Source organism: Misgurnus anguillicaudatus, chromosome 24 (genome assembly GCF_027580225.2).
Source record: "Misgurnus anguillicaudatus chromosome 24, ASM2758022v2, whole genome shotgun sequence".
Lineage (NCBI taxonomy): Eukaryota > Metazoa > Chordata > Actinopteri > Cypriniformes > Cobitidae > Misgurnus > Misgurnus anguillicaudatus.
The window spans coordinates 28,076,003-28,101,563 of record NC_073360.2 but is presented as its reverse complement, the minus strand read 5'-3'; the positions used below and the strand labels follow the sequence as shown (position 1 = coordinate 28,101,563).

Genomic DNA, 25,561 nt, shown 5'->3' with positions numbered 1-25,561 from the left:
TAGTGCTTTATATTATGTGTCATCCATTTTAAGGTGGTGTTTAAATGGTACAATTTCATCACCTATACTCTTGAAAGTAAAGAATCTTAAAAAGTGAGGCTGTACTGTACAAAATGATTGAGACAAAAGCTTGAATGAACCTTTTTTCTAAGAATGCATGAAGGATATCGTACAAATTCATACAAATTAAAATTGGTATGTATTGCCATGAGATTGTGTTGAATCTACCTCTCCAGTGTCAGATGCTTTTTAACTCTTTTGTATCATCTATATTTTTTTTATAGTTCCTCATAATGTTCGTTCAGGCTCCTGAGCACATTGTACTGTATAAGTGGAAAATGCTTTGTTTGTAATGTCTCAGTGTCAGGCCGATGAGACTCTTCATCAGATCAGTGTGAATTCAGTCACTGTAAGTGTGATGAGTCTCTTAAGAAAGGCCATTAGTGTGGGCTCTGCAAATGCACCCCATAGAAAATTGAACTCTGTCTTTTTAAAATGCCCTTAACACCAACCATTTCAGGCTGTTTATCTAGATTAGTGTTAGCTGCATGTATGTCTATGTGCCTATAGGGACACTTAAAGGAAAACACCAGGGTTTTTCGATATTTTGCTATGTTCTTGCCTCAGCTTGGACGAATTGTACATACCTATCTTTTTTCAATGTGTGCACTTTATCTTTGTACAGCGCGTCATGAATGTGTTAGCATTTAGCCTAGCCCCATTCATTCCTTAGGATCCAAACAGGGATGAATTTAAAAGCCACCAAACACTTCCATGTTTTCCCTATTTAAGACATGAGTAGTTACACGAGTGGTGGCACAAAATAAAATGTTTTTCTTTGAGCACCCTGACCAGCCTAATATTGCAAGATTGGCTCCTGGACCTGTTTGACTGACCAATGGCAGACAGACCATGAAGTATAAATGAATTCTGGCATACTGCATCCCCATGTTGATACATCACGTGACATACGTCGACATAATCGTTAACTGGAATGCCGTTAAACAAGCGCAATTTAACCACAAGGGAAAGCTTTTTAATATATGAAGAGTTTGGTTCCAAAATGCAATAAATCAGTTTTTACTAATTTCAGTAAAAATGTGTTTTTATACCAAGAAATTGACAAGATAAAAAACACTATTTTCTGTTACAAGATTTCACATAGCATCTTTAGGTTATAATAATACTACAATTTCAAATCCAAAATTTGATTTTCAAAGATTTACCATATTTTCCGGACTATAAGCCGCATCATTCAAAAATGCGTCATTAAGATGAAATAACATATATAAGTCGCAGTGGACTATAAGTGCAGTGGACTATACGTCGCGTTCATTTAGAAAATTATTTCACAAAATCCAAGACGAAAAACAGACATTTAATCTGGAAAGGCAAGTTATTCAACTAAACAATAGCAGACAGAACAGCAGGCTGAATAGGTGTCTGTACATTAAAGTAGTAATATCAGTTATTTAAACAATAAATCATAGCATACAGAACTTACCTGGAAGGTTGAATAGGCTAAATTAATTAACTGAACAAGCCAACTAGCGTGAAGTTTGAAAACTCGTCATTCCACATCACTGAATCCATTGAATTACATAAATACAGGAGCAGCATATAGCGGACTCTCGCAGCTAACGGTAATGATGTCTCTTGGCTCATAAATGTCAAAATTAATTCATACTGACTTACAAGGCGCACCTGACTATAAGACGCAGCACCAGCCAAGTTATGAAAAAATGCGGCTTATAGTCCGAAAAATACGGTATTATAAAAACTGAAATTTTTCAAAATTCTATCAATCTATTAAATCAATAAATGTGTATTCATCTTTGCCATGTTATATTCATTTAGTTGACTAGTAGTATACACTGATTAAAAAACTAAACATTATTGGCATTAATCAAAACACTTACTTTGTCATATTAACAACACTGTCATTGCTGCTGTCATCCTTGGGAGGTCGTCGCTGAACTTTTTTGACTGCGATCAGCTGTAAAATGTTTTGGTCCTGCTCGATTTTTGTTGACTTTGAGAAATGGAAAGTTTTTATAAGATCCCCTGGGGTCAATGTGTTAGCATGACAGAAGCTTGATGTTGTCGAGTGAGAACAAGCAACAGCCGGCATTTTTCCTTCGTCCAAGTGCCTCTCGCATAAATTATTCGATTTTGATGGCTTACGTTTCTTTCCCGCCACAGAAAACCACCACAGGTTTAGCAATGCCATCAAAATTACTATTTTGTTTTTGTTTGTTTGTTGATCATGAAGTACAAAGTAGATGAGGAAAACTAGGATTACTTGTGTATTCCACCATTAATGTTTACAATGCGTGGAATGGTGCGCTGTGATTGGTTAAGTGGATTTATTGCATTTTGCAGAGAAGGAGGACTGGCGCTTGCTGCGGTTTGGAAAAAAAGGGAGAAAAGATGACAGAATAACATGGCGAATATCGGATTTTGCGTAAAATGAAGAATTTCTTTTTAATACTTCTGATACAATACTGATTTTGGCGGTAACAATAAAAAAATAAACGCGTTTTGGAACCAAACTCTTCATTTGGATTTGAATAGAGCCACAATACCGCTTTTGGACATTAAAAAAACAACGCCTCTCATTCTTCTTCGCTGTATAATTCCACCCCAGGGGGTTCACAGGGTACCGTCCATTGAATGAACACTTCAGGAACTTGCCGGAAGTGGTAGGTCATCCAGGTACTTTTCGCCTACTGTTTTTCGAATATTTTGAATTCAGACATACTACTCGCCTCACTACTATATTGTATAAAAGTAGGAGGAGTCGAACACAACGAGAGTGTTTGTCTGTAAAGTGTCATTTTAGCGTTTTGCAATTCCGTTTGGCAACACTACAGAAACAAAACAAACTCGCTGAACTGCCTGAAGTCGATTTCCGCATCAACAGATCTGTTTTCACGGCACGCGCGGCCTCACGTGCGTGCCTGAGACGCGGCCCTTGCAGCAGAACCGCTATTGACAAACTAGGTTGGACACATTAGGCAGTGATCTAAGCAGAGAGCAGAGCTCATATTCATCCGTTTATCACCACGGTCTCGCTTCTCGACTAAAACCGTGTCACCCCGACACACGCTCTCACACACCCTAAATGTGCGGTGACAGTGATTATGCAAAACCACATCCTCTTTCCCGAGATACCTGCTTTGGAAGCCATTCCCATTTACTGGGCTGAGAAATGGATTCCGTCAGGAGCGTCAAATGAGAGGCTTCTGATAATCTGAAGGAATTTTAAATGTTACTTATTTTCCCCCCTTAGAGCAGATGTCACAAACAGGAGAGATCAGATGGGAATACGGCCTTTGATGTATTTTTTTCCTTTTACAGATGAGTGTTTCTCGTCTTTTAAAGGGATCTGCGGAAACGTCTGCTTAACTGTTGGAGATTTAGATCAGTGAATTCCACAAATCATGATGGTGTTTATTACCATGATGCAGAAAATACTTTAATATTTCCTTTTACTGGTTTTTATCATTCATTGAATTCCAAACAGCTTTTCTGCTCTTGAGTGCATCGCGGGTTTCTTTCACCAAGGGCTCTTTTATAAGGTCATATTTCATTGATGTAGTTTACGTTGACATGTATGCATTTGGCAGACGCTTTTATCCGAGGGGGCTCATTTTATCGGTATGCGTTGCTCTTTGCGATTCGAACCCATGAACTTTGCTCTTCATTTTATAACGCTACGTTGCTGCATTTTCATGCATGTTTAGTTTTGCTATGTCACACAAAGTAATAAATGCAGTAAAAATAACATAAACCATTACATTAGCTTTAATATGCCAAAGCATAGTGTTGCTTTCATGTAATTCACTCTTTGTGTTTTGAATAAAATGGGTACCTGATGCTAAAAAAATAAACTGAACCTTAGTGAGAAAACAAACACTTAATCTCTAAAAAAAGGCATCAGAACTTAAAAGCTAATGTAAAAAAGGTCGAATTTGCTTCTTCTTGATGTAAATTCAAGCAGCAGCAGAAAATATGTAAGCATTATTTAGGCAGCGACAAGACTATGTGCTATTGCACGCGCTCACACACATAGAGAGAAGCAGACGGACGAACTCATTCATACACATGATGGGCAGACTGCAGTAGTCGTACCTTGTCATCCTTTGCTATTTCTCGTGAAGCCAGGAGCCAACAACAGCCGACAGTAACAGTCCAGACCCCCACCTGTTCAGAACAGACCCTTTGGTAAAGACTGTCACATACAGCACTGTCCTGATCTTTCTTCTCTACAACTACAGTGTCACAGCATGTGCGCTTTCCAACCACACTGCCCCTTAGACCATACACACTGCACACTACATGCAATAAAGATCTTTTACAAGCAACAAAAGCAAGTCTGGGTTATTTTAATGTATTAGTTACTTCCATTAAATGGTAGTGAAGTTTTTGAAGGTCTGTTTATATTTAGAAAAATAATGGTTTTTAAAGGGCTAGTTCACACAGTAATGAAAATGATAAATTATGTCATCATTAACTTCATGTTTGCAATTTATATTGGACATGATATATTTGATGTCAACATTATATTTGATGTGCCATTATTTCAATAATAATACTTACAGTGCATTCAGTATATACATTTTATCAGTAAACGTGTTCCCTCGGGATTAAACCCATGACGTTTTGCGCTACTAACAGCAGTACCAATTGAGCTACAGGAACACAATTAGCATATTAAAATATACTGCCTGTACCAAGACAATGATTTGTTGTATACTACAAATACCACGGTAGAAATGTGGTTAATTTTCATAAGGGACTGGGGTGTTAGTTTCATAAATCACAGAGCAATCGATTGCATATATTTTCTTAATTTTGCTACATTAATTGCTTGTTATTGGTATCAGGTGTTGGTAATGAATTAAATCTTGGATTTTAGTTTTTATTCCTATCCCTTAATTATTTGTAGCTTTTTTAAGCTTGACAGCTTGTAGTCACTGTATGTGTTCTTGGTATCCCTTAAACATTTCTAAGAAATTCTCTTTCTGTATTCGATGAAAGATACAGTAAAAAGGGCATATAACATCAGTCCCTCCAAAAAAACGCGATTATGTGATCGCATGATTCAATGCATAATCATCCAAAGTCCGCATATTTATGCGGCGGTCGCATTTTTTAAATATTCCACACACTTTAAAAAATACTTTGCTGCCTTAAAATTTGTTGTTAAATCAACTCAGATTTACAAGTCATTTGAACTTACTATTATTTATCTTGACTAGAGATGAGTTGTTATAACTACAGGTGAGTTGTTATAACTTATAAAATTAAGCTGACTTTTCGCAACTATATTTTATACGTTTTTTACAGTGCACGTTCGCCGCATAAATTGCAGATTTCTGCATGCAAAATATGTGGGGCTTGCATGATTTCATAACCCCTGCATTTTCATAGCAAAAAGTCACATATATCTTAGCAGAAAGCTGAAAAATGTTGCATTTACTTCACACAAGCGCAGCGTCCATTGTTGCCATGGGAACGTTATGAAGTGACGTAATTACGCGACGTGAACATCAACGAAAAGCTGCAAAAGCTGCAAACAGTTTTTGCAAGTTCTCGCAATTTTTGCAAGTTCCCTATTTCATTGCATAAAATTGCATAAAAATCCCGCATATTCCATCGCATTTTTTTAGAAAACGTGCCGCAAGATCAAGGATTTTCACAAAAAAACTCCCTGTTTTTCTGGAAGGACTGTATAATGTTAACATACTAAATTCACTCTAAAAATGGTAGGTTGTGTTCAACCCAGCGTTGGGTCAAATTATGCTAGAAAAGTTTTATATTTGACCCAACTATGGGTTAAAACAACCCATTATTTTGGTAAACCTTTAATATGTTTGATAATTTACCTTCAATTACAACCCAACAGGAACAGGTTGAGAATATGTCCCTATTTGACCCAACACTTGGTTGAAAATAACAGCACTTTTTAGAAGATAAAACATGAAGGTAAATGTAAATGATCACAGAATTTTGATGTTTTCATTAAATATTTCTTTAATTGGCACATATATGTAAAATCCACTTTTACATGGTGTTTGGAAATAAATGTATGTTGGCACAACTACCACACAATAAAAACAATCCACTCACTCCTCCTTTTTAATCCCCATTAGACATGCTGTTTTGATTCTCTTGTTAATGTGATGTCACACAAACAAAGCCCCGCCCACAGCCACAGACTGACTGGTTACCTTTCTCCAAAAGCTTTTCTAAATTTGTTTGTTAGCAAGTTAGCACTAATGCGGCTAAATATACTATTGTCTCTGGCTGTATTCAAGGGAATCAGATCTATTACTAAAAAAGCAGTAGCTCATTTGCATTTAAAGGTACACACATGACAACAGCACTTTTTGGGGCATTTTGTACATGCTATAACAATGATCCATGGGGTTTTGTATGCTGAAACTTCACAGACACATTCAAGGCACACCTGAGACTTATATTACATTTTGTAAAAATGGGCATAATACTGTATGTGCCCTTTAAATGTTCCCATGCACTGATAAACAGGCATTTAGACAGGTTTATGTTAAGTTGAAGCTCTTTAGTACACATATTTTCTTCGCTCACTATTTCTGGTTGAGACAAGTGCTCTCACATTTCTAGACACACACACACACACACACACACACGCATGCATTCAGCCCCAGCACTGGAAGCCTATTAGAGAAATCTGCAGAGAGCCCAGCAGAGGTGCTATGATGGCAGGTTGTCAGTGCGACAGACGACCCCCTTTATAAACATATCAGTCACGCTGGCTGTTATATCCCCGGCCAGACTCTGCACACATTTGACATGGAGAGGGATTGCACTCGCCTGTCTCGTGGGGGTGTGAAAAATTGTGTCCGGTTTAAAAATGACGAATCTTTTTGATGTATTCGCCTCTGTAATAATACTCCGTTCTGAGGGCAGTTTGGGGCACGAGACGTCCTTTGAAGAATAAGGATAGAGAAGAAGATTTGGCTTGGATGTCATTTTTGATAATTACTGTTAAGGGCAGCAAAACGAGAAGCATGGTGGGGTCGTGTTTTTTTGATAGGACCCCCCTCCAGGGGCCAATTGTTTGTTTACCAAAGCTGTATTTTTTATTGCATTCATAACAAAATGTGCATGCGTGCAATTGAATGCTATGTTAAATAATATAATAACTATTATAATATTTCTATTATATTATATTTACTTTTAGTATTATTTTAACAACTGACACTAAGATGTATGCGTTTTATTATTCAGAAACTCATACTGTAGGTGCATTACTTCTGACATGACATGAGTGCAGTAGTAGCCAGAATAGTTGTTTCAATGTTATGCATTTGTTAGGAGCCTTTGTACAACCTTTAACACTTGCATATGCAACAGACATAACCAGCGTAACATGAAGCGGGTAGCTGTCCGGCCCCTGAGTGTGCGTTGACAGGCCGTGAGGAGGAAAGTAAAATCTGGACCCTGTTTCGTGTTCTGTTTCTGTTGCTGGTGTGATTAGATTGGGGCAGAAGCCTCCAGCTGGCAGGCCTGTCTGGGACCCCGGGGCCGCTTGTCCCCAACACTCGTCACCATTGTGACACCACTGACAGGCAGCGGACAGCCCAGCCAGACAGGTTCATTAAGCCCCATTTTTTACAGCTGGTCTCTCCCCCTTTCTCAGTTTCTCTCTCTCTCTCTCTCTCTCTCTCTCTCTCTCTCTCTGTGTGTGTGTTTTCTTACAAAGAAAACAGAAAGAGAGTAACGACTGCACTTTGTCAGAGACCTCTGTGTCTACAGGGCCACTGGCTTGTTGATGTTTGATGTGCCAGCTCTGATGTTATGACAAATTTTTTTCTGATGTGACCTATTTTCAGACACTTTTTCTCCAGCGGTATCTTTTGTTGTCGGGTAACCCTTTGGCCTGTGCTTTGTCACACGAGGAGACAGGCAAGGGCATGTGGAGATGCATATGAATGTGAATGAGTCCACTGCAACACAGAGTTATTTTTTTTTTTTTCATTTTTGTCTGTATTGTTTTATTTTGTTCTTTTTTTTGTTTTAAGCACAAATACTATTATTGATGCGGATTGAAACATACGATTAGGACTAAAGGGGTTGCATACCGGATGCGCCGCGTCGAGTCGCGTCTAGTAGTGTTCTAGTTCTCGAGATGTCTCAGGACCACTTTTTAAACGTCTTGGTCTCGTCTTGGAATCGACAGCATTTTTACTCGGTCTCGTCTCGTTCTCAGACAAAGAGGACTCGGAATTTTATTTCAAGACCGGTCAAGACCACAACTGATGGCACATCACAAATTTATTTTTTATCATTAATTTTATGCAGTTTATTCAGGTTTGGCATATGATGTTAGCATTGTTTAAGCATTGTTTAATTTTCTCCCAATGACAGTTTTTCTAATTTTATTACTAAAAACACCTGCATTGTGTTAAGTGGATGGCAAGCCATGGAAAGACAGTTCAGAATAAATGGTTAAGTTGATTTCAGCTTTTTAGTGTTTGTTCACTTTTATTTGCTTATAGACAAAGATAAAATCCCACATATCTGCAATGACTTTGATTATTTTATCAACTTCTCTGATGGCACACACGCACACACACACGCACGCATACACACACACGCACACATATAGACAAGAAGTGCCTAATTATTTGCAAATTTCACAAGTGTTTTAATGCAGTGACTTGGACTTGTCTTGGTCTTGACTTGGTCTCGGCCTGTCTTGGTCTTGACTTGGTCTCGACCCTTTAAAGTCTTGGTCTTGTCTCGGTCTCGGCCTGTCTTGGTCTTAGTCATGACTTGGTCTCAGTTTAGGTGGTCTTGACTACAACACTAGCATCTAGGACAACTCGGAGGTATCGTCCACCGGAAGTGCACATAAAGAAGCGCAAGCTTAGTCAGATAGCGTCTACTTCAAAATGCAAAATATACGTTAGCAGCCAATGTTAATGATTTGGGACAAATATGATGTTATTTAATGTTAAACTATGTGAGTGGCACTCTGTGGCGCGACAGGGATTTTAACAACTTCCTGAGTTGTAGCTGGGCGCCGCGGACAGGGGCCACCTGCTGGCGCCGGTGTGTGTATACTCATAGAAAACAATGTGTTTGATTTTTTAAAGAACGGCACGACACTGAGCTGCGCGTCCGGTGTGCGACACCCTTTAATATAAGGGAATGTAAATTATTACTTTTTACATAGTATTTACAAGTAATATCAACATTTACACACATGAAGGTGCCATAAAAGAACCATGACAGAAAAACTTTAAACTGAATGGTTCTTTGGGGAACCTTTTACCACCAGTGACACCGGTGACTTCTTTTTTCGAGGGCGCACGATGCGAAGTTCGTCACAACATGTATGTAGCCCGTCTTGTGTGTGTTTCGTAATTTCAAAATGTGTTCGGCGCGTCGAGTGAACCTGTGTGCATCACGTGTCTTGTCAAAATAAGTGCCTGCTGCAGACGCATCTAAAGGGTTTATAATAAAAGAGACGCTCGCGTTTGTCAGATACTCGCATAATCTCATGCGTAATCAGAGCTTACTGTTAAGGGAGTGTCTTGCGTGTATTTTGTAAACGTAAGCGTCTCTTTTATCATAAACGGTTTTGACGCGTGTGCAGCAGGCACTTATTTTGACAAAACACGCAATGCACATGGTTCACATGACGCAACAAACACATATTTTGAAAACACGAGCGACACACATGACACTCCAAACACTTTTTTGAAATAGTGCCCCTCGGAAGAGCAGTCACTAGCCGCCACTGTTTACCACCTTTATTTTTAAGAGTGTACGTATGAAACTTCACCTTGAACATGAATTTAAAAAACTCAATTGTGTAACTTGTTAAAGCTCCCGTTCTGTCTGTGATTTTGAAGCTTTGATTGTGTTTATAGTGGGCAATATAACATGTGTTCATGTTTCACGTGTAAAAAAACGCTGTATTTTTCACACAATTTACTTATCTGTATAGCGCTGTTTTCACTGTCCTCAAAACAGGCTGATGTCTTCCTTGTTATGTGAAGTTCCTCCTTCAGAAATACGTAACAAGTTCTGATTGTGTAGTTTGTTTAGTGTGCTGTGATTCGATAGCAGCTTAGCTTAGCAGAGCCGTTTCAGCCAAAGCTGGTGACTGACGTAAACATGTGGGCGGAGTTTACGAACTGTTTTACTGACGTCATTAAAGCAGGAAATAGAGGGCTGTAGTCCAAACTGACCGTTCGTTGTAGGCTTTTAAAGAGGAATTCTATTGAAGAAAATATATTGCCTGGCAGTGACCTTTGAGCTTTATCATTTCACAGGTATTATTTATGCTATTATAGCAACATTACACACTAACTAAAGCTTAAAAAATGGTATCAGGAAGAACGTGAACTTTAAAGAGAGGTGTGCCATTACTTTTCTAAGTGAATATTTTCATAATAAAGTGGGTGAAATTAGCATGTTTTTATAATATTAATAATCTTTCGTAACATCTTAGCAACCCTTATACTGTAGCTTATGCTGCATTCATGCCGTATCGTAATCATCGTTGCTTTGAAATGACAAAATGTGATGTTTTACTTGAAGCTGATGAAGTTCACAGACTTGAGATTATGTGGTTCTGCATGAAGTTGCAGCGGTCACACAAGTAGAAAAAAAGAAAAGTCGTAATTACGAGTGTTACAAAGATGCAAACACTTTTTACATGATGTAATCTTGTAACTATGGTAATTACGACATGGAATGGTCGCACTCTCATTTTGGTGTTTTTCTGAGACATTATAATGAGATTATACTTTTATGTAGTGTATTTGGTGCTTACTAACCCCCCTTATTGGCACACACAAACTGTGAAGGTTTCCCATTCTTTGCTCCGCACCCTGCCCTTATTTTCTGATTCTCTATTGTTCCCTGCATGTGTCTCCATTGTTCTCTCAGCACGTGAGCTGTCACTAAACCCCTAATGCCAAACCCACAAGCTCCCAGTTTCCTCTAACTGCCCATCTACTAAACTCCTAACAGCCCTGTTTTCCACACAACCTGTCTCTTTCAGCTAAACTCTTGCTGAGGTGTCAAGCAGGGTGCAAACCTAAGGAGAGTCTGTCTGTTTTTTGGTGGTTTATATGGAGTTGAGGGTACCTGCGGATGGTAAGCGTTTCGTTTTAATCCATTTTTAATTGAGCCCCAGAGACTCCCATGTGACAGAAGGCCCTTCCGCGACGGCGGTGAGCACTATTCCAATGAGAAATCAAGCGAGACCGGTTGGGTTGTTTGGGGCTTTTAGTCGCTCTGAACGAGAATTAGCTTCAGGTGCCACAGACACGGTGTCCTTTATTTCGCAAAATCCTTCTTTTTCCACAAATCCTTCCTGAATCCCAGAAAAGGCCCTTATCTATGTGCCACAAGGCATCTTCCATTTGTGCTTGATGTGTGCTAGTATGTCCGTTAAAGCGGTAGGTGGGGAAAATCGAGTCTGGCTTATTCTCATCTGTCAGGATGAAGTTCTTGATCTTGCCTCCGAGGGCCTCGGGGGTCTCGCTGGAGATTCTCACTAATGATCCCCCTCTTGCGCCGGCCCTGTGTTAGTATTGATTATTTACGCCCGCCCGACCCCGCGGGGACTGTGTTCCAACAACATCAGCCCACAGGAGAGAGACGTGTCAAAAAATTGGAGGAAAGGAGGTGCGTTGGGAACTTCCCCCATTATCAACATGAATCGACGCCTTATAGAGATGCATCCATTTTGAAAAAGAAAAACAAAGCCAGTCCTGTCATCTTTTCACTTTTGGCTGCGGTGGATGGCGGCCAACATTTTTGAAGAGACTGGAATGTTTCAGAGTTGCTTCATAGCTAAAAGATTGGAGTGACAATCAAACCATAACTTTGGAATGTGTTTCCTGTGCAATGATCATAACACGTGGCACTGTATTCAATAACTGGTCAATAAGTTATATGTATAAGTAACGTATGTATGTTTTATTTCTTTTTTGCGTAGGTGCTGGTTTACTCAGAGGGGCTTCATGGCAAATGGATGTTCAGCGAGATTCGAGCGGTGTTCTCCAGACGTTTTCTACTTCAGAACACTGCGCTGGAGATCTTCATGGCCAATAGAAGTATTTTAATAATTTTTTTCTGTGTTTTCATTGAATGCAATAACACACTACTAGCTTGGTCAAGTATGCTGGTCAATCAAGTTTTGCTGCTACACTCCTAAAAATAATGCAATGCCATAGAAGAACCATTTTTGGCTGAATGGTTCCTTGAAGAACATTGAACATTCATTGAATCTTTCTGTTTGTTATTTAGTTATTGGACATATGTGACCTGCCTGTAAATGTGCCCAGCTTAAGTCATTTTTCTATATAAAATCAACATAAAGAACATTCTGTAAAATATAACCTTGATATCTTTAATATTGACTGAGTAAGGTCATGTCAAAGATTAAAATCAATATCAAACTTTGATGCTCCTTATCTCATTATTAGATTATAAGACTTTAGACTGGATTGCACAGGCAGGTTCCCATATATATCCAATAATTCATGCACTTGGTTGTCACAGAAACTTGTGTTTAGTATTAGAGTCTGAGAGAAAGATAAAAATGTCCAACAGTGGCAGCAAACACAAGAGACTGTATAGTATTTGTTTTCACTTTTGTAGGTTTCAAGTGACTTGCAATAGCTTAAGTGGACTAAAGTGACATGTTGACATATTCAGTGAATTTATACCAGTTATTAACTGTATGCTAGTCCCAAACTGTCGTTATTTTTTGCCATCATAAAAATGCAGAAGAATACAACTCCTGGATTTACAATTGTACATCATAAAAATCCTGAAACCTTAATACCAAAAATAATTGTATTTGTTAACATTATTAAATGTATTAGCTAATATGAACTAACAATGGGCAATAGTTTGTCAACATTATGTATTCATTATTTATTATTGTTAGTTAATGCCAATACAATTGTTCATGTTAGTTCAATATGCAATTACTAATAATAATAGTTTACTTTTAAATTATGAAATTATGAACTAAAATTATTAAATGCCAGCCTGATCTCACACGAATTCTTATGTATTTCACGATTTGGCTAATTCCTATTAATTCGAGGTGAATCATGCTAAAACGTATGATTATTATAACAATAACAATAATGAAACTCTACGCTTAAGTCCAATGTCACAGGGGCAAAAACAAGTCGTACAAAAATATAAATGTGTTCGTACGAAAATACATACGAATTGGCATTAAATTGCATTGGAAATGCGGCATTGTTTATTGCTACCCTATCTCACGGCAAGTCGTGTTATAGCCACAAAATGCTTAATTCATTTATTTGGTCTATTGACAAGAATTTTCTGTTTTTTGTGCCCTAGGAGCATGAATGCCTTTTTCGTGGCACACAGCACGAATTTCTAGAAACAGTTTTTAGAAACAGTCTTTTTTTTTTAGAAAAAGTCATTTTATAATTTTTTTCCTCATTGTTTTTCCTATTTTTAAATCATTGTCGCTTGGGGTTAGGGTTAGATTCGGGGTTTGTGTTAGGATGTAATTTTATGCATTGGTTTCTACATGTTTTTCATCCGCTTTTAAATCTATTCTCGCCTGTAGTTGGGGTTAGAGTTGGGGTTTGGATGTCGTAGAAAGTGATTCTAACCCAAAGCGACAATGTTTTAAAAAAAATAGGACAAAACAATGAGAAAACAAATTATAAAATTCCACGATACAGAAAGTCGTGTCACATCTGTTTCTAGAAATGCGTGCTGTGTGCCACGTAAGGAATAATTGACGACGGGCCATTGAATTATAAGAAAATAATGCACACCTAGGTGGTAATGCGGCACGACGCGAAGCGGATGTGCATTATTTTCAAATAATTCAAAGGACCGGAGTCAATTATTCCGCTTATACCATGGTTACCACAAACATTGCTCTGGTGCCTATTTTTAAGACATTTGATAAGTTAGGTGTGCGGTTTACAGAAAAATAATCAACACCCATAGAACATTTCTCAGCCAATCAGAATGCAGCATTCAACAGACCCGTGGTATAAGAAAAAGATATTCATGCCCCAGGGGCACGAAAAACAGCGATAATTCATGTCAATAGCATGAATACATTAATCAAAAAATTCGTGATAACACAAATTTCTGTGAAATTGGGAATTTTTTGTATTGTTAGTTAATGTTAGCTACTGCCTGTGATATTCCAATTAAATATCAAAATTACCCCACGATGTACTCAGCCTCAAGCAATCCACATGTCCATCATCTTTTAGACAAACACATTTGGAGTTATTTTAGTAAATGTCCTTGTTTTCCAAGCTTATAATGGAAGAAAACAGGGACCAGGGAACAACTTCTGACTTTAAACCCCCCAAAAATGCATTCATCCTTCACAGAGGTAATAATAAAAGGGGTTAATAATAAGATCTTCTGCGGGTAATTGATGCGATTTTGTAAGAAAACATCCATATTTCAAACTTTATAAACTATAATTACTAGCTTACGGTAATGACGCCATCTCACGTAATTTTACATTTAGCGTAGTGAGCGCTTGTTGCCATGGGAACGTTGCACAATTACTCCTGTGAATCGCGTGACCCCAAGATGCCGTCGTTACCGTAAGCTAGTTTTTACAGTTCATAAAGATTGAAATATGGATATTTTTCTTACAAAATTTGATCATCAATTACCCGCAGAAGACCTTTATTAACTCATTAGAGCCGCGTTGATTACTTCTGTGAAGGATAGATGCACTTTTTGGGGGTTTTAAGTCAGAAGTTGTTCCCTGATCCCTGTTTTATACCATTATAAAGCTTGGAAGAGCAAATTTTGTGTGTAAAAAAAAAACCGTTAAATATGTGATGTCATTTTATTTTTCAGCATCAGTCATGTTTAACTTCCCTGATCAGTCTACGGTGAAGAAGGTGGTCTACAGTCTTCCACGCGTGGGGGTCGGCACAAGTTATGGCCTTCCACAGGCCAGGCAAGTCTGTTTCTAGTTCCTCCTAGAACACCTGCACTTGGTTGCCTTTAAGAATATTGCCCAAAACAATGTTTACAGTGTCTTTTATTTAGTTTAATAAGTCTAGCATGATGATCACATCAACCGTCAAAAACGCTTTATTCTGGATATATTCCTTTGCTGGGTAATTGTTTAGAATAGTTTGCGGTGGAGGTAATGACTTACGGCACTGAAGTTTTTGCTCATTTGTCCCTGACTGAACCTACCAAATCCCTTGCCAACCCACCAAGTCTCTCAGATAAAGTATAGGCTACTCGCACTCAGTTAAATACTTCTTGACCTTTTTGGTGTTGATGGCCAAAAAAAATGAGACTCCCAACTTGATTACATTTATCAATAGTCCCTTGTTGTTATGATCATATTCTGTGGTATCCCTATACTGTGCTTTTTAAGTTTAGATAATTTCCATTATTTTTTCAAATGTTAAAATCAAATGTTTAACTCCAGGGAAGCTGGAAAATTAGTGAGAAAATGAGAAAGCGGAGTGTCCCTTTAATAAATACTGCACTTTCCCTGTCTACCCTTACTACACTTTTACTAATACCTTATATACATTTTACTGCTTATTTATTCATTAAAGAAAAAGTACAGGTAGGGTGCACAAAATTAAACCAATACACATGCAAAAAAATGCAAGGTTTGCACATGAATCTCTGAGAAAGGTTAAATTTAGGCATTGCACCAGAATTATCTGTTGCTCTCAGATTAGTAGCATGTGTGCTGTACATACTTCAAGAGCAAAGACACGCATTATAGTCATCTGCAAAGAATCTCTCTCGCTGGAAACGATGCATTCAGTACACACCACAGTAAAGACCGTGGCAGCTTTGCGTGTCTGCGCTGGTGTATGCCTCTATCTGTTTGTACTCTTTTTGTCTGATTTTGGATGCAAAACGTTACATTGTCATATTCTGAGTTATAAGCCATCTGCTGTCCGCAATAATCCTAGTAAATGAAAACAAATGTGCGGTTGAGCCAGAGCCTTGCTTATTATTGCTTTTTTTGCAGGCGGATCTCTCTGGCCACCCCTCGTCAACTCTTCAAATCCTCTAACATGACTCAACGCTGGCAAAGACGAGAGATCTCAAACTTTGAGTACCTGATGTTCCTTAATACCATCGCAGGTTAGATGTACTCCATTGACAGATTCTTTATTTATATTTTTTCTGCTTCCAAACCATCCTACTTTTGAATTTTTTTTATGCAGCTTCTTAAAGGATTAGTCCATTTTCTTAAAAAAAATCCAGATAATTTACTCACCACCATGTCATCCAAAATGTTGATGTCTTTCTTTGTTCAGTCAAGAAGAAATTATGTTTTTTGAGGAAAACATTCCAGGATTTTTCTCATTTTAATGGACTTTAATGGACCCCAAGACGTAACAGTTAATGCAGTTCAAAATTGCAGTTTCAAAGGACTCCAAACGATCTCAAACAAGGCATAAGGGTCTTATCTAGCGAAACGATTGACATTTTTGGCAAGAAAAATAAAAAATCTGCACCACAACTCCTCGTCTTCCTCCGGTCCTGTGACACGCCAGTGCGACCTCACGTAATCGCGTAATGACGTGGAAAGATCACGTGTTACATATATGAAATGCACATTTCCGGACCATTGTAAACAATAAACTGACACAAAGAAATTCATTTAATATCATTCCACATACAACAACGTCAGAGTGGTCCTCTTTCTCCACACTTGTAAACACTGGGGCGTAGTTTCGCATACGTCCTCCGTGACCTCTTGACATGATGACGTATTACATGAGGTCGCGGTGGCGAGTCACACGACCGGGGGAAGATGAGAAGTTGTGGTTTAAAAGTGCATATTTTTTATTTTTCTTGTCAAAAGTGACAATCGTTTCGCTATATAAGACCCTTATGCCTCGTTTGAGATCGTTTACGGCGCATTCACACGGGACGTCAGCGTTAACGCTTAACGGAAGGCTTGTCTGAAGCGTGGCCAACATCCAATCACAGTGGCCGCTACACATGCTCCGTTCTTCCATAAACGTAATTGGCTGGCTCTGTCTAGGTAATTTGCGTAAGGCGATTTGATTGGCTGACGCACGCGTTGCCGCTTGAAAAGTTGAGAAATGTTCAACTTCTGCCGCGAGCAATGGCAGTGACGAGGCGCCGACGGATCCAGAATTCAGTTCGGCAACGCATGATGTCACCCATTAAAAGTGAATGGGAAGCGTTAACGCTGACGCCCCGTGTGAATGCGCCGTTAGAGTCCTTTGAAACTGCAATTTTAAACTGAATTAAAACTGTTAAGTGTTGGGGTCCATTAAAGTCCATTAAAATGAGAAAAATCCTGGAATGTTTTCCTCAAGAAAACATAATTTCTTCTCGACTGAACAAAGAAAGACATCAACATTTTGGATGACATGGTGGTGAGTAAATAATCTGGATTTTTTTTTTTTTTTTAAATAGACTAATCCTTTAAGGTCTCACCCTGAGATGATTTTAAAACAATATTAATGGCTGCTTTTTCTTCATTATTTCATCCAAGTCATTCATTAAAAAAATGATTTAGTGTTCTAGTAAAAAAAAATGTATGGCACATTTTTATGCTGGCACACATATTTTATTTTTTTGTATACAAACGTAATTGCAAACATTTAAACATACATCTTCAGAAAATGATTTTAAGATCATTAAAACATTTCAGTCAAGTGTTTTGAAACTTTTGAAGCATTTTTCTGTGCCTGTGTTATGCGGTAAAAACATTTGCAGTCTTGCGTTGTAAAAAAGTCTCTGCCACACAATAATTACTGTATTTTCCTCATTATTTATTTAGGAGCTATATTCTCTCTCCTTTAGACAAAGAGCTTTGGACTCCTCTGGATAATTAGTATGGTTGAGCGTATTTAAGTGTGTGCAGAGTTGAAATATACTGTAACAAAGTCTCTGATCTGAACTAGTGAGAACTCACCACACACACACACACACACACACACACCTTCTCTTGACACTGAAATGTGTCATCTCTGCTCGCGCTGCATATTCATGCATATTTATATTTAGCTCCGGCGTGACTTCGAAACATTATTGTCAGCTAATTAGATGTAAGGCAGAGTTGGAACGGGGTAAAATTCATTAAAGGCAAGAGTGGTAATGACCTGGGCTGACAGAGGTGTCAGCAAAGCCCGGGTCCACAGACAGGAAGGAGAGGGGTGTTAATGTGGAGCCGGTCCTCTCCTAATTAAACGCTATTGCAGTGATATTAACATCTTCCACCCGGGTCTCGGTCCTGTCAGCTCAACCTCCCCTCATCTCAACCTTTCTCTTTCACTCGGCCTCTCTTTACAATGTGGCATTAACCTGGTTAATCAAGACTACCTCATAGTAGACCCAGCCTATCTTGAGATTGTTACGCTGAGGGTTTGGGATGGATTTGGTCTGTGTCAGTGTATGCATCTGAATATGAATAGACTATGCATCCCGTATTATTTCTTTTTTTTTATTGAACTATATACTTATTATATAATCCTTTAATTGTCCACATGGCTCAATGTCTTACAACAGTTAAACAGTAGGCCACAACTCCTTTGTCTTCCTGTTAGTGCGTTTTGATACAGCTAGTGTACCGTAAGTTGATTTGGCTATTAGGTACAGTTAGTCAATTCAGCGATTAGCCATTATGGTTAGCTAAAACAGTCAGCGCAGAGCCCCCTCACCGGCACTATCCCGCCCCCTCAGATCACCATAAATGTTGAATTGGATTTTAATGATAAAATTTTATTTAAAAATCACATTTGCCTTGTGTATTGTCTTCCTAAAGTGAATTTTATAGTCTAATTATTTAACAAAACAAAAAAATCAAGTGTGCATGTATTCTACCGTGACATTAATAAACACATGCCCACTCCATGGCTTGTTACACTTCAAGCGGCGCCACTAGAACTGTGAGGCGATGGCGTCAAAGCGCCGCGAGAGCGAGACGAAATTACACTTTGCATGATTTCTCGAATCGTTCTCGCGGTACTTTGACGTCTTCCGGCTGTCAGTTCTTGCAGCGCCGCATGGAGTTGAACAAGCCTTTTGTGTTGATGGCTTGACGCACGTCGACAATGAGCCCGCGTTCTCAGTCTCAGGGGACGTACCAAAGCTATATGTATTTTCTAGCTTGGGGAATTAAATGCATTTTGTGTGATCGCCCCCTCTGGTATTTAAGACGCCCCCTAATCAGCGCTCGGCTGGCGCCGGCACTGAGTCAGCGGTTGCGGATAGCTAAAACAGGGAACTTTTCTGGTTGATACACTTAGCGATTACAGCTAGCTGATACAGTTAAATGTTACTGTCAGCTAAACCAGTTAGCGGTTACAGTTAGTTGATGCATTGAACGTTTTTGGCTAATACAGTTAGCGGTTACGGCTAGCTGATATTGTAGGGTGACCAACCATACGTGCCATTCTTCCCGGACGCTTCCTGTCCAGGATTTCAGGGGGGGTCTTCCGGAAGTCATATTTGTCGACCGCATACGTCATAGAGGATTATTATTATTATTACAGAAAAGCAACCCCTACATTTTAAAGTAAGAATGAAACTACGATTGTATGTCTTATGTTTTTAACTGAAAAATAGCCACAAAATAGCCACAAAAAATGTGATTAATTTATTCGTGTCCGTGGCACGAAATTCAGCTTTTTTCGTGCCTTGAGCGAGAATGTAATTTTATGTATTGTTTTCTCTTTTTTGGCCTATTTTTAAAGCATTGTCGCTTGGGGTTGGGGCTAGATTTAGACTTTTTTATGTTTTTCTTCCGCTTTTAAAACTATTCTCGCCTGGAGTTGGGGTTAGATAAAAATGTAACAGAAAGGGATTCTAACCCCAAGCGACAATGGTAAGAAAATAAATAAAAAAAACAATAAGAAAAAAATGCATAAAATGAAACGGAAAAAAAAAACACAGACACAAAAAAATATTTATAGAAATTCGTGACACAAAAAAGACATTTGTGCTCAAGGCACGAAAAAAAGCTGAATTTCGTGCTATGGACGCAAATAAATAAATCTAAATTTTTTGTGACTATAACTGTCTATAGCTTGTACAGATCTGTGAGACCTGTTAAAGTGGGTGCAGTTTGCTGACATGGTTAGTGGATAAAGTTAGTTGATACAGTTAGTGGATATGGTTAGTTGGTACAATTAGCTGATACAGGTAGTGAGTGCATTTAATAAAGTTGTGGGTGCATTTAATAAATACTTGTTCTGTTAATTGCATCAAAACTAATCTGCTCATTGTATTAATACACTTGATGGCTTCATAAATCATGAAAGTGTTTGTGTCTGTACTCTTTAAGAGCTGACTGTTTAGGAGGTAGATTAATGATGATAATTTGTGATGGGTCTGGTAATAAGCCCACAGACTTTTCACATATGCTAGAATATCAACTTCAACCATCATGAAGGGGTCTAAAAAACCTTCAGAATCTTCAGGAAACTCCACACATCGTCTTTAGATACCTAAAATCATTTACTTCAGTGGGACTCCTTGTGGGTTAAGATAACCGTGGGTGATTTTACCAAGGTTAAGAATCAGATTTCATATCCGACAACCCTGCTCTTTGCGCATTCTCCCACAATTCCACAGGAAATGTCAGATCTGTGTTGTTTTTATTTATAGTTATCCCACTTTAAAGATAAAAATTGCCACTGTATCTCTTTGTTGCTTGCGTATGATAGTGTTTTATAGCCCTCTCTCATAATTGGTTCTCCTGTGGCAGTTTCAACCATCTGAGATCCATATTCCTACAACCAAAGATTAAGAGGGAGAGTGAAAAAATTAGACAAATGCACATCTGGCGTCTCTTGCATTGCTGCATAAGTGCTCCATCATAGATACTTCATATAGATTTCCACGGTTACCACAAATCTCTGACCAATCAGAGAAGGTGCCTGACCGTATCAAACGGAGGCATCAAGGGCACCATGTCAATTTCTAGAAGAAAATGCCTTTAATTACCCCTTTACTTCCAAATTTGCAGCAAGCAATGTGACTTTATCCGTTAAAACAATGTGGTCAAAATATCACATCTTTAAGAAGCCTCCAGCGCTGTCATGTAGTCATTAGCAAGTCCAAGCACATCAATATTTTCTTGTTAATCTTTGCTAAAAGCAAATTATTGTATTACTGTACGTGCCTCAGTATTATGAAAACCTCAGGTATTTTTTTAATCACTGGAAACAATTGAATTTAAAGGTGCAGTGTGTAATTTTTAGAAGGATCTCTTGACAGAAATGCAAAATAATATACAAAACTATACTATCAGAGGTGTATAAAGACCTTTTTATAATGAACCGTTATGTTTTTATTACCTTAGAATGAGACGTTTTTATCTACATACATTCCCCTTACATGGAAGCCGCCATTTTGTGCCGCCATGTTTCTACAGAAGCCCGTAATGGACAAACTTTTTTTACCATTTTGTCCCCGACAATAACGTGTTTTTGCGGTGGTAGGCTTCTCTATGCGTTTTAAAAGCGAGGGGTTAGCAGTGGACTGAGCCGTTGGTTGGAATTCGCAACCTCACCACTAGATGCTACTAATATTTACACACTGCACCTTTAATGTCCCATAACAGTTTTTTTCGTTTTCTTCTTAATTTTTAAAGACACTACCACATTATGAATTAATGGCATAAGATTAACAGCACATCTTTGTTTTTATTGCTAATGCTAATGAAGCCCTGCAAAAATGGTCACTTTAATAAAATGTATTTTGGGTTCCCTGTGTATTCACTTCTTTCCATCTTTCAGGACGGACTTACAATGATCTGAACCAGTATCCTGTTTTCCCATGGGTGCTCACTAACTACGAATCCGAAGAACTGGATCTTACAGTTCCTGGCAACTTCAGGGATCTTTCAAAGGTGCAACGCACACACACAGATGTATAATTTTATATCTTGTATAGATTTTATATTTGCTCATCTATTCGCTTATTGGCATACATTATAAGCTGTTAGTCAAACGTATAGCTATTAAGTGAGAACTATAATCTTAGCTCTTACCCAATCTGCATTCAGCACCAGTAATATCTCCTTTATAATAGCACTGTACTCCTTGAACATGTCAGTATGGGACCAGGTGGGCAGACGAAGACCCCTGGCCCGACTTAGACAGTGATGTATTGTAATATATGCTTGTGACATCCACTCTCTGCTGTTTACCAGCTTGAGTTGCCTTCATTAGCAGGGGTTCACAGGCCTGCGGCGGTCCTGATGCATGTCCTTGGCTAGCCTGGGGCTGTAACCTCTGAAGATTCACCAGTGCTCATACAAAAACAGGGGCTTTAACCTGCCTCCCTAGTGCCTTGCTGTAAAGACCCCGGCCTTTGTTGTATAATGTATGAAGGGGCGGACGGCCTTGTAGATTGAAAGGAGTGAGTGTGTGCTGTTTTTAATAATGAAGTAGGTGGCATTTTTGCAAATATGAGTCTTTTTCCAAAACTGCATCCAAACTGATCTAGCAGATGCCTCCATATGTTCTCAAAGCAAACAATTCCATCTTGCATGGCAAATGCGCGTCTGGGAAAACACAAAGTTGGCCTGCCGGTTCTTCCGAACACACCCTCCGTCAAATTCTCACCTGCGCTATTCCCAGAGCCCCAGACACGCAAACCGTTCCCTGGCGTCCCGTCTCGTGACCCGCCTAGCAGGAAGCAGCTGCCAGTCAAATTGGTGCGAATGCCCTCCAGCGTCGCGGTGATGGGCAGCATTGTGCAGCGCTGCTGAAATATCCTGCTTGATATGTACCATAATTCCCCTCTCAACCCCGCCTACGATACACACCTGAAGTTATTGCACCAATAGCGTGTGCATTCAACTGTGCGCCAAATAACCGAAAAACAGGTCTCTGGGTGCCTCGGGCTAAGACTAGCACATTTTTGCATGGCAGCTACATTGACACGGCCGACAGATTTATTAGAATCTAATGATTATTTCCTTTTTGACTGACAGGTGGCTGATAGAAAAGGGAAGCCGTCTCGCTCGCAGCTATTAATTGGCGCGTGCTAATGCGAAGCCATCATACGCGAGGCTCTCTCAGAGCCAACTCTCGGCCGCGATTTCACGTTCCTCCACTTCTTTTGTGCGGCTTTGACAGGAAATTAGATGAAGTGTCTCCAACGGCTCTTTTTGAGCGGCTACCGAGGTATAGAAGAGAACTGACAGCAAACATAATTACCTGAGTTGTGCAAATCTCTTGTTATGAATGTCTGATTGTTCATGCGAACATAATTCCAGTTGACTAGACTTGAACTTACACAATTATCTCACCCGATACAAATCTTCATGTATCACTCAACAGTTTCTCATAAGTTTATTATTTATTTATTTTTGAATTTTTCACTAAACCTTTTGTAGCACCTTTATTTTAAAAGTGCAAAGAGATGAATTATGGGTAACGCAGACCAGCCTAATCTGACTCCTTTACTTTCAGACATTTTTCCTCTATTGACTCATTTCAGAGACGCATCTGTTTTGTTTTGACCTGCGGGAGCTTTATTGCATTACTCTGAAGCTGTGTGTTGCGCTTTCAGCCGCTTATGAGGACAGTGAAAACAAGTGCAACTCCTCCTGACAGCATGTTGCCGGCACACAGTTCCTTAATGTAATTTTCTCTGATATATGAAATGCAGAATGCGAGTCTCCGGGGTAGATTGTGCTGATAGCGCCGCATGACGGCACTCTGCGGCTTTGCCATCAATAAACGACTACAGAACTCAGGGCTTATCTTTTGAACATGAGAAAGTTGCCCGTGGAAGCGTAATTGTTCTCGAGGTTGTGGTTTGCATGCAGAAAAACAAGGTAAACAGTGTGAGGGGAAGATTGGGTTGGAATATTGTTTTGTGGTTTGTCGTCATTATATTTCATGAGCTTCACAGGGCGGAGCTGTCAGAGGCTATTTTATAAGAAATGACATGTTCTTTTTAGACATTCATTCCGATGCAGTTACATGATTTAAATGCATGTAAACTATAATGACAGACGATTTATATGTCTTATGGTACTTGTTTCAAAATATGTAAGCAAATGGTTACAATCATAAGATGGTATTGCTTACAAATCCACTGATGTTATCTGAAATTTACAGCGTATTGTAAGAGACAAAATATAGCATATTTTTCATTCCAAATTTTCTTTAAAAAAATCCAGATAGTTTACTCACCACCACATCATTCAAAATGTTGATGTCTTTCTTTGTTCAGTCAAGAAGAAATTATGTTTTTTGAGGAAAACATTCCAGGATTTTTTATTTTATTTTAATGGACCCCAACACTTAACAGTTTTCATGTAGTTAAAAATTGTTGTTTCAAAGGACACTAAGTGATCTCAAACGAGGCATAAGAGTCTTATCTAGCGAAACAATTGTCTTTTTTGGCAAGGAAAATAAAAAATATGCACTTTTAAACCACAACTTCTCGTTTTCCTCCGGTCCTGTGACGCGCCAGTGCCACCTCACGTGTCATCACGTTAAGAGGTTACGGATGACGTATCGAAACTACGCACCAGTGTTTACAAGTGTGTTGAAAGAGGACCGTTCCGACATTTTTGTATGTGGAATGATACTAATTAATGTCTTTGTGTCAGTTTATTGTCTAAAAATGGTCCGCAAATGTGCGTTTCATATATGCAACACGTGACCTTTCCACGGCATTACGCAATACCTTGAGGTCACGCTGGCTCATCACACGACCGGAGAAAGAAGAGAAGTTGTGGTTTAAAAGTGCATATTTTTTATTTTTCTTGCCAAAAATGAGAATCGTTTCGCTAGATAAGACCCTTATGCCTCGTTTAAGATCGTTTAGAGTTCTTTGAAACTGCAATTTTAAACTGCATTAAAACTGTTATGTGTTGGGGTCCATTAAAGTCCATTAAAATGAGAAAAATCCTGGAATGTTTTACATATATTTATCATAATTTCTTCTCTACTAAACAAAGAAAGACATCAACATTTTGGATGACATGGTGGTGAGTAAATTATCTGGATTTTTTTTAAGAAAATGGACTAATCCTTTAAGTCTTATTGTTAAGGATGACCTTAAAAGGATAGTTCGCCTCAAAATGAAATTCGGTCATTATTATCTCATTATCAAGTTAGGTTACAAACCTGTATAAATTTTGTTATTCTTCTGAACACAAATGAAGATATTTGTAATCAATCATGAAGCAGGAGCACCATTGACTTCCATAGTACAAATAAATAATACTATGGAGGTCAATGGTGCTCAAAAACCATTTGCTCAAAATATATTCCTTTGTGTTTAGCAGAACAAAGAAATATACAGGTTTGTAACAACTTGACGGTGCGTAAATGATGACAGAATTTTCATTTTTGGGTGAACTATCTCTTTAAATTAAACACATTTTCTCTAGTAGTCAAATTTACAGCTTTTACAGTATGTAACTTTTAAACTGCAACCTCCCGTATTAAGCAAATGGCTTTTTAATTTTTAGATAATTCGTTTATTTAACAGATATTGTGGTTGGATAGGTGTGTCTGGTGGG

At 38.6% G+C, this 25,561-nt stretch overlaps 1 protein-coding gene across 2 annotated transcripts in view; it reads left to right on the top strand.

Annotated features, from left to right (window-relative positions):
- nbeab (neurobeachin b) overlaps positions 1-25,561 on the top strand; it is a 359,639-nt gene that overhangs the window by 280,473 nt on the left and 53,605 nt on the right. For both annotated transcript variants that reach the window (XM_055196954.2, XM_055196955.2), the window contains 4 exons: positions 12,011-12,128; positions 14,905-15,007; positions 16,055-16,170; positions 21,810-21,922. In XM_055196954.2, coding sequence (XP_055052929.2) covers positions 12,011-12,128; positions 14,905-15,007; positions 16,055-16,170; positions 21,810-21,922 — 450 coding nt within the window. The remainder of the gene's footprint in view (positions 1-12,010; positions 12,129-14,904; positions 15,008-16,054; positions 16,171-21,809; positions 21,923-25,561) is intronic.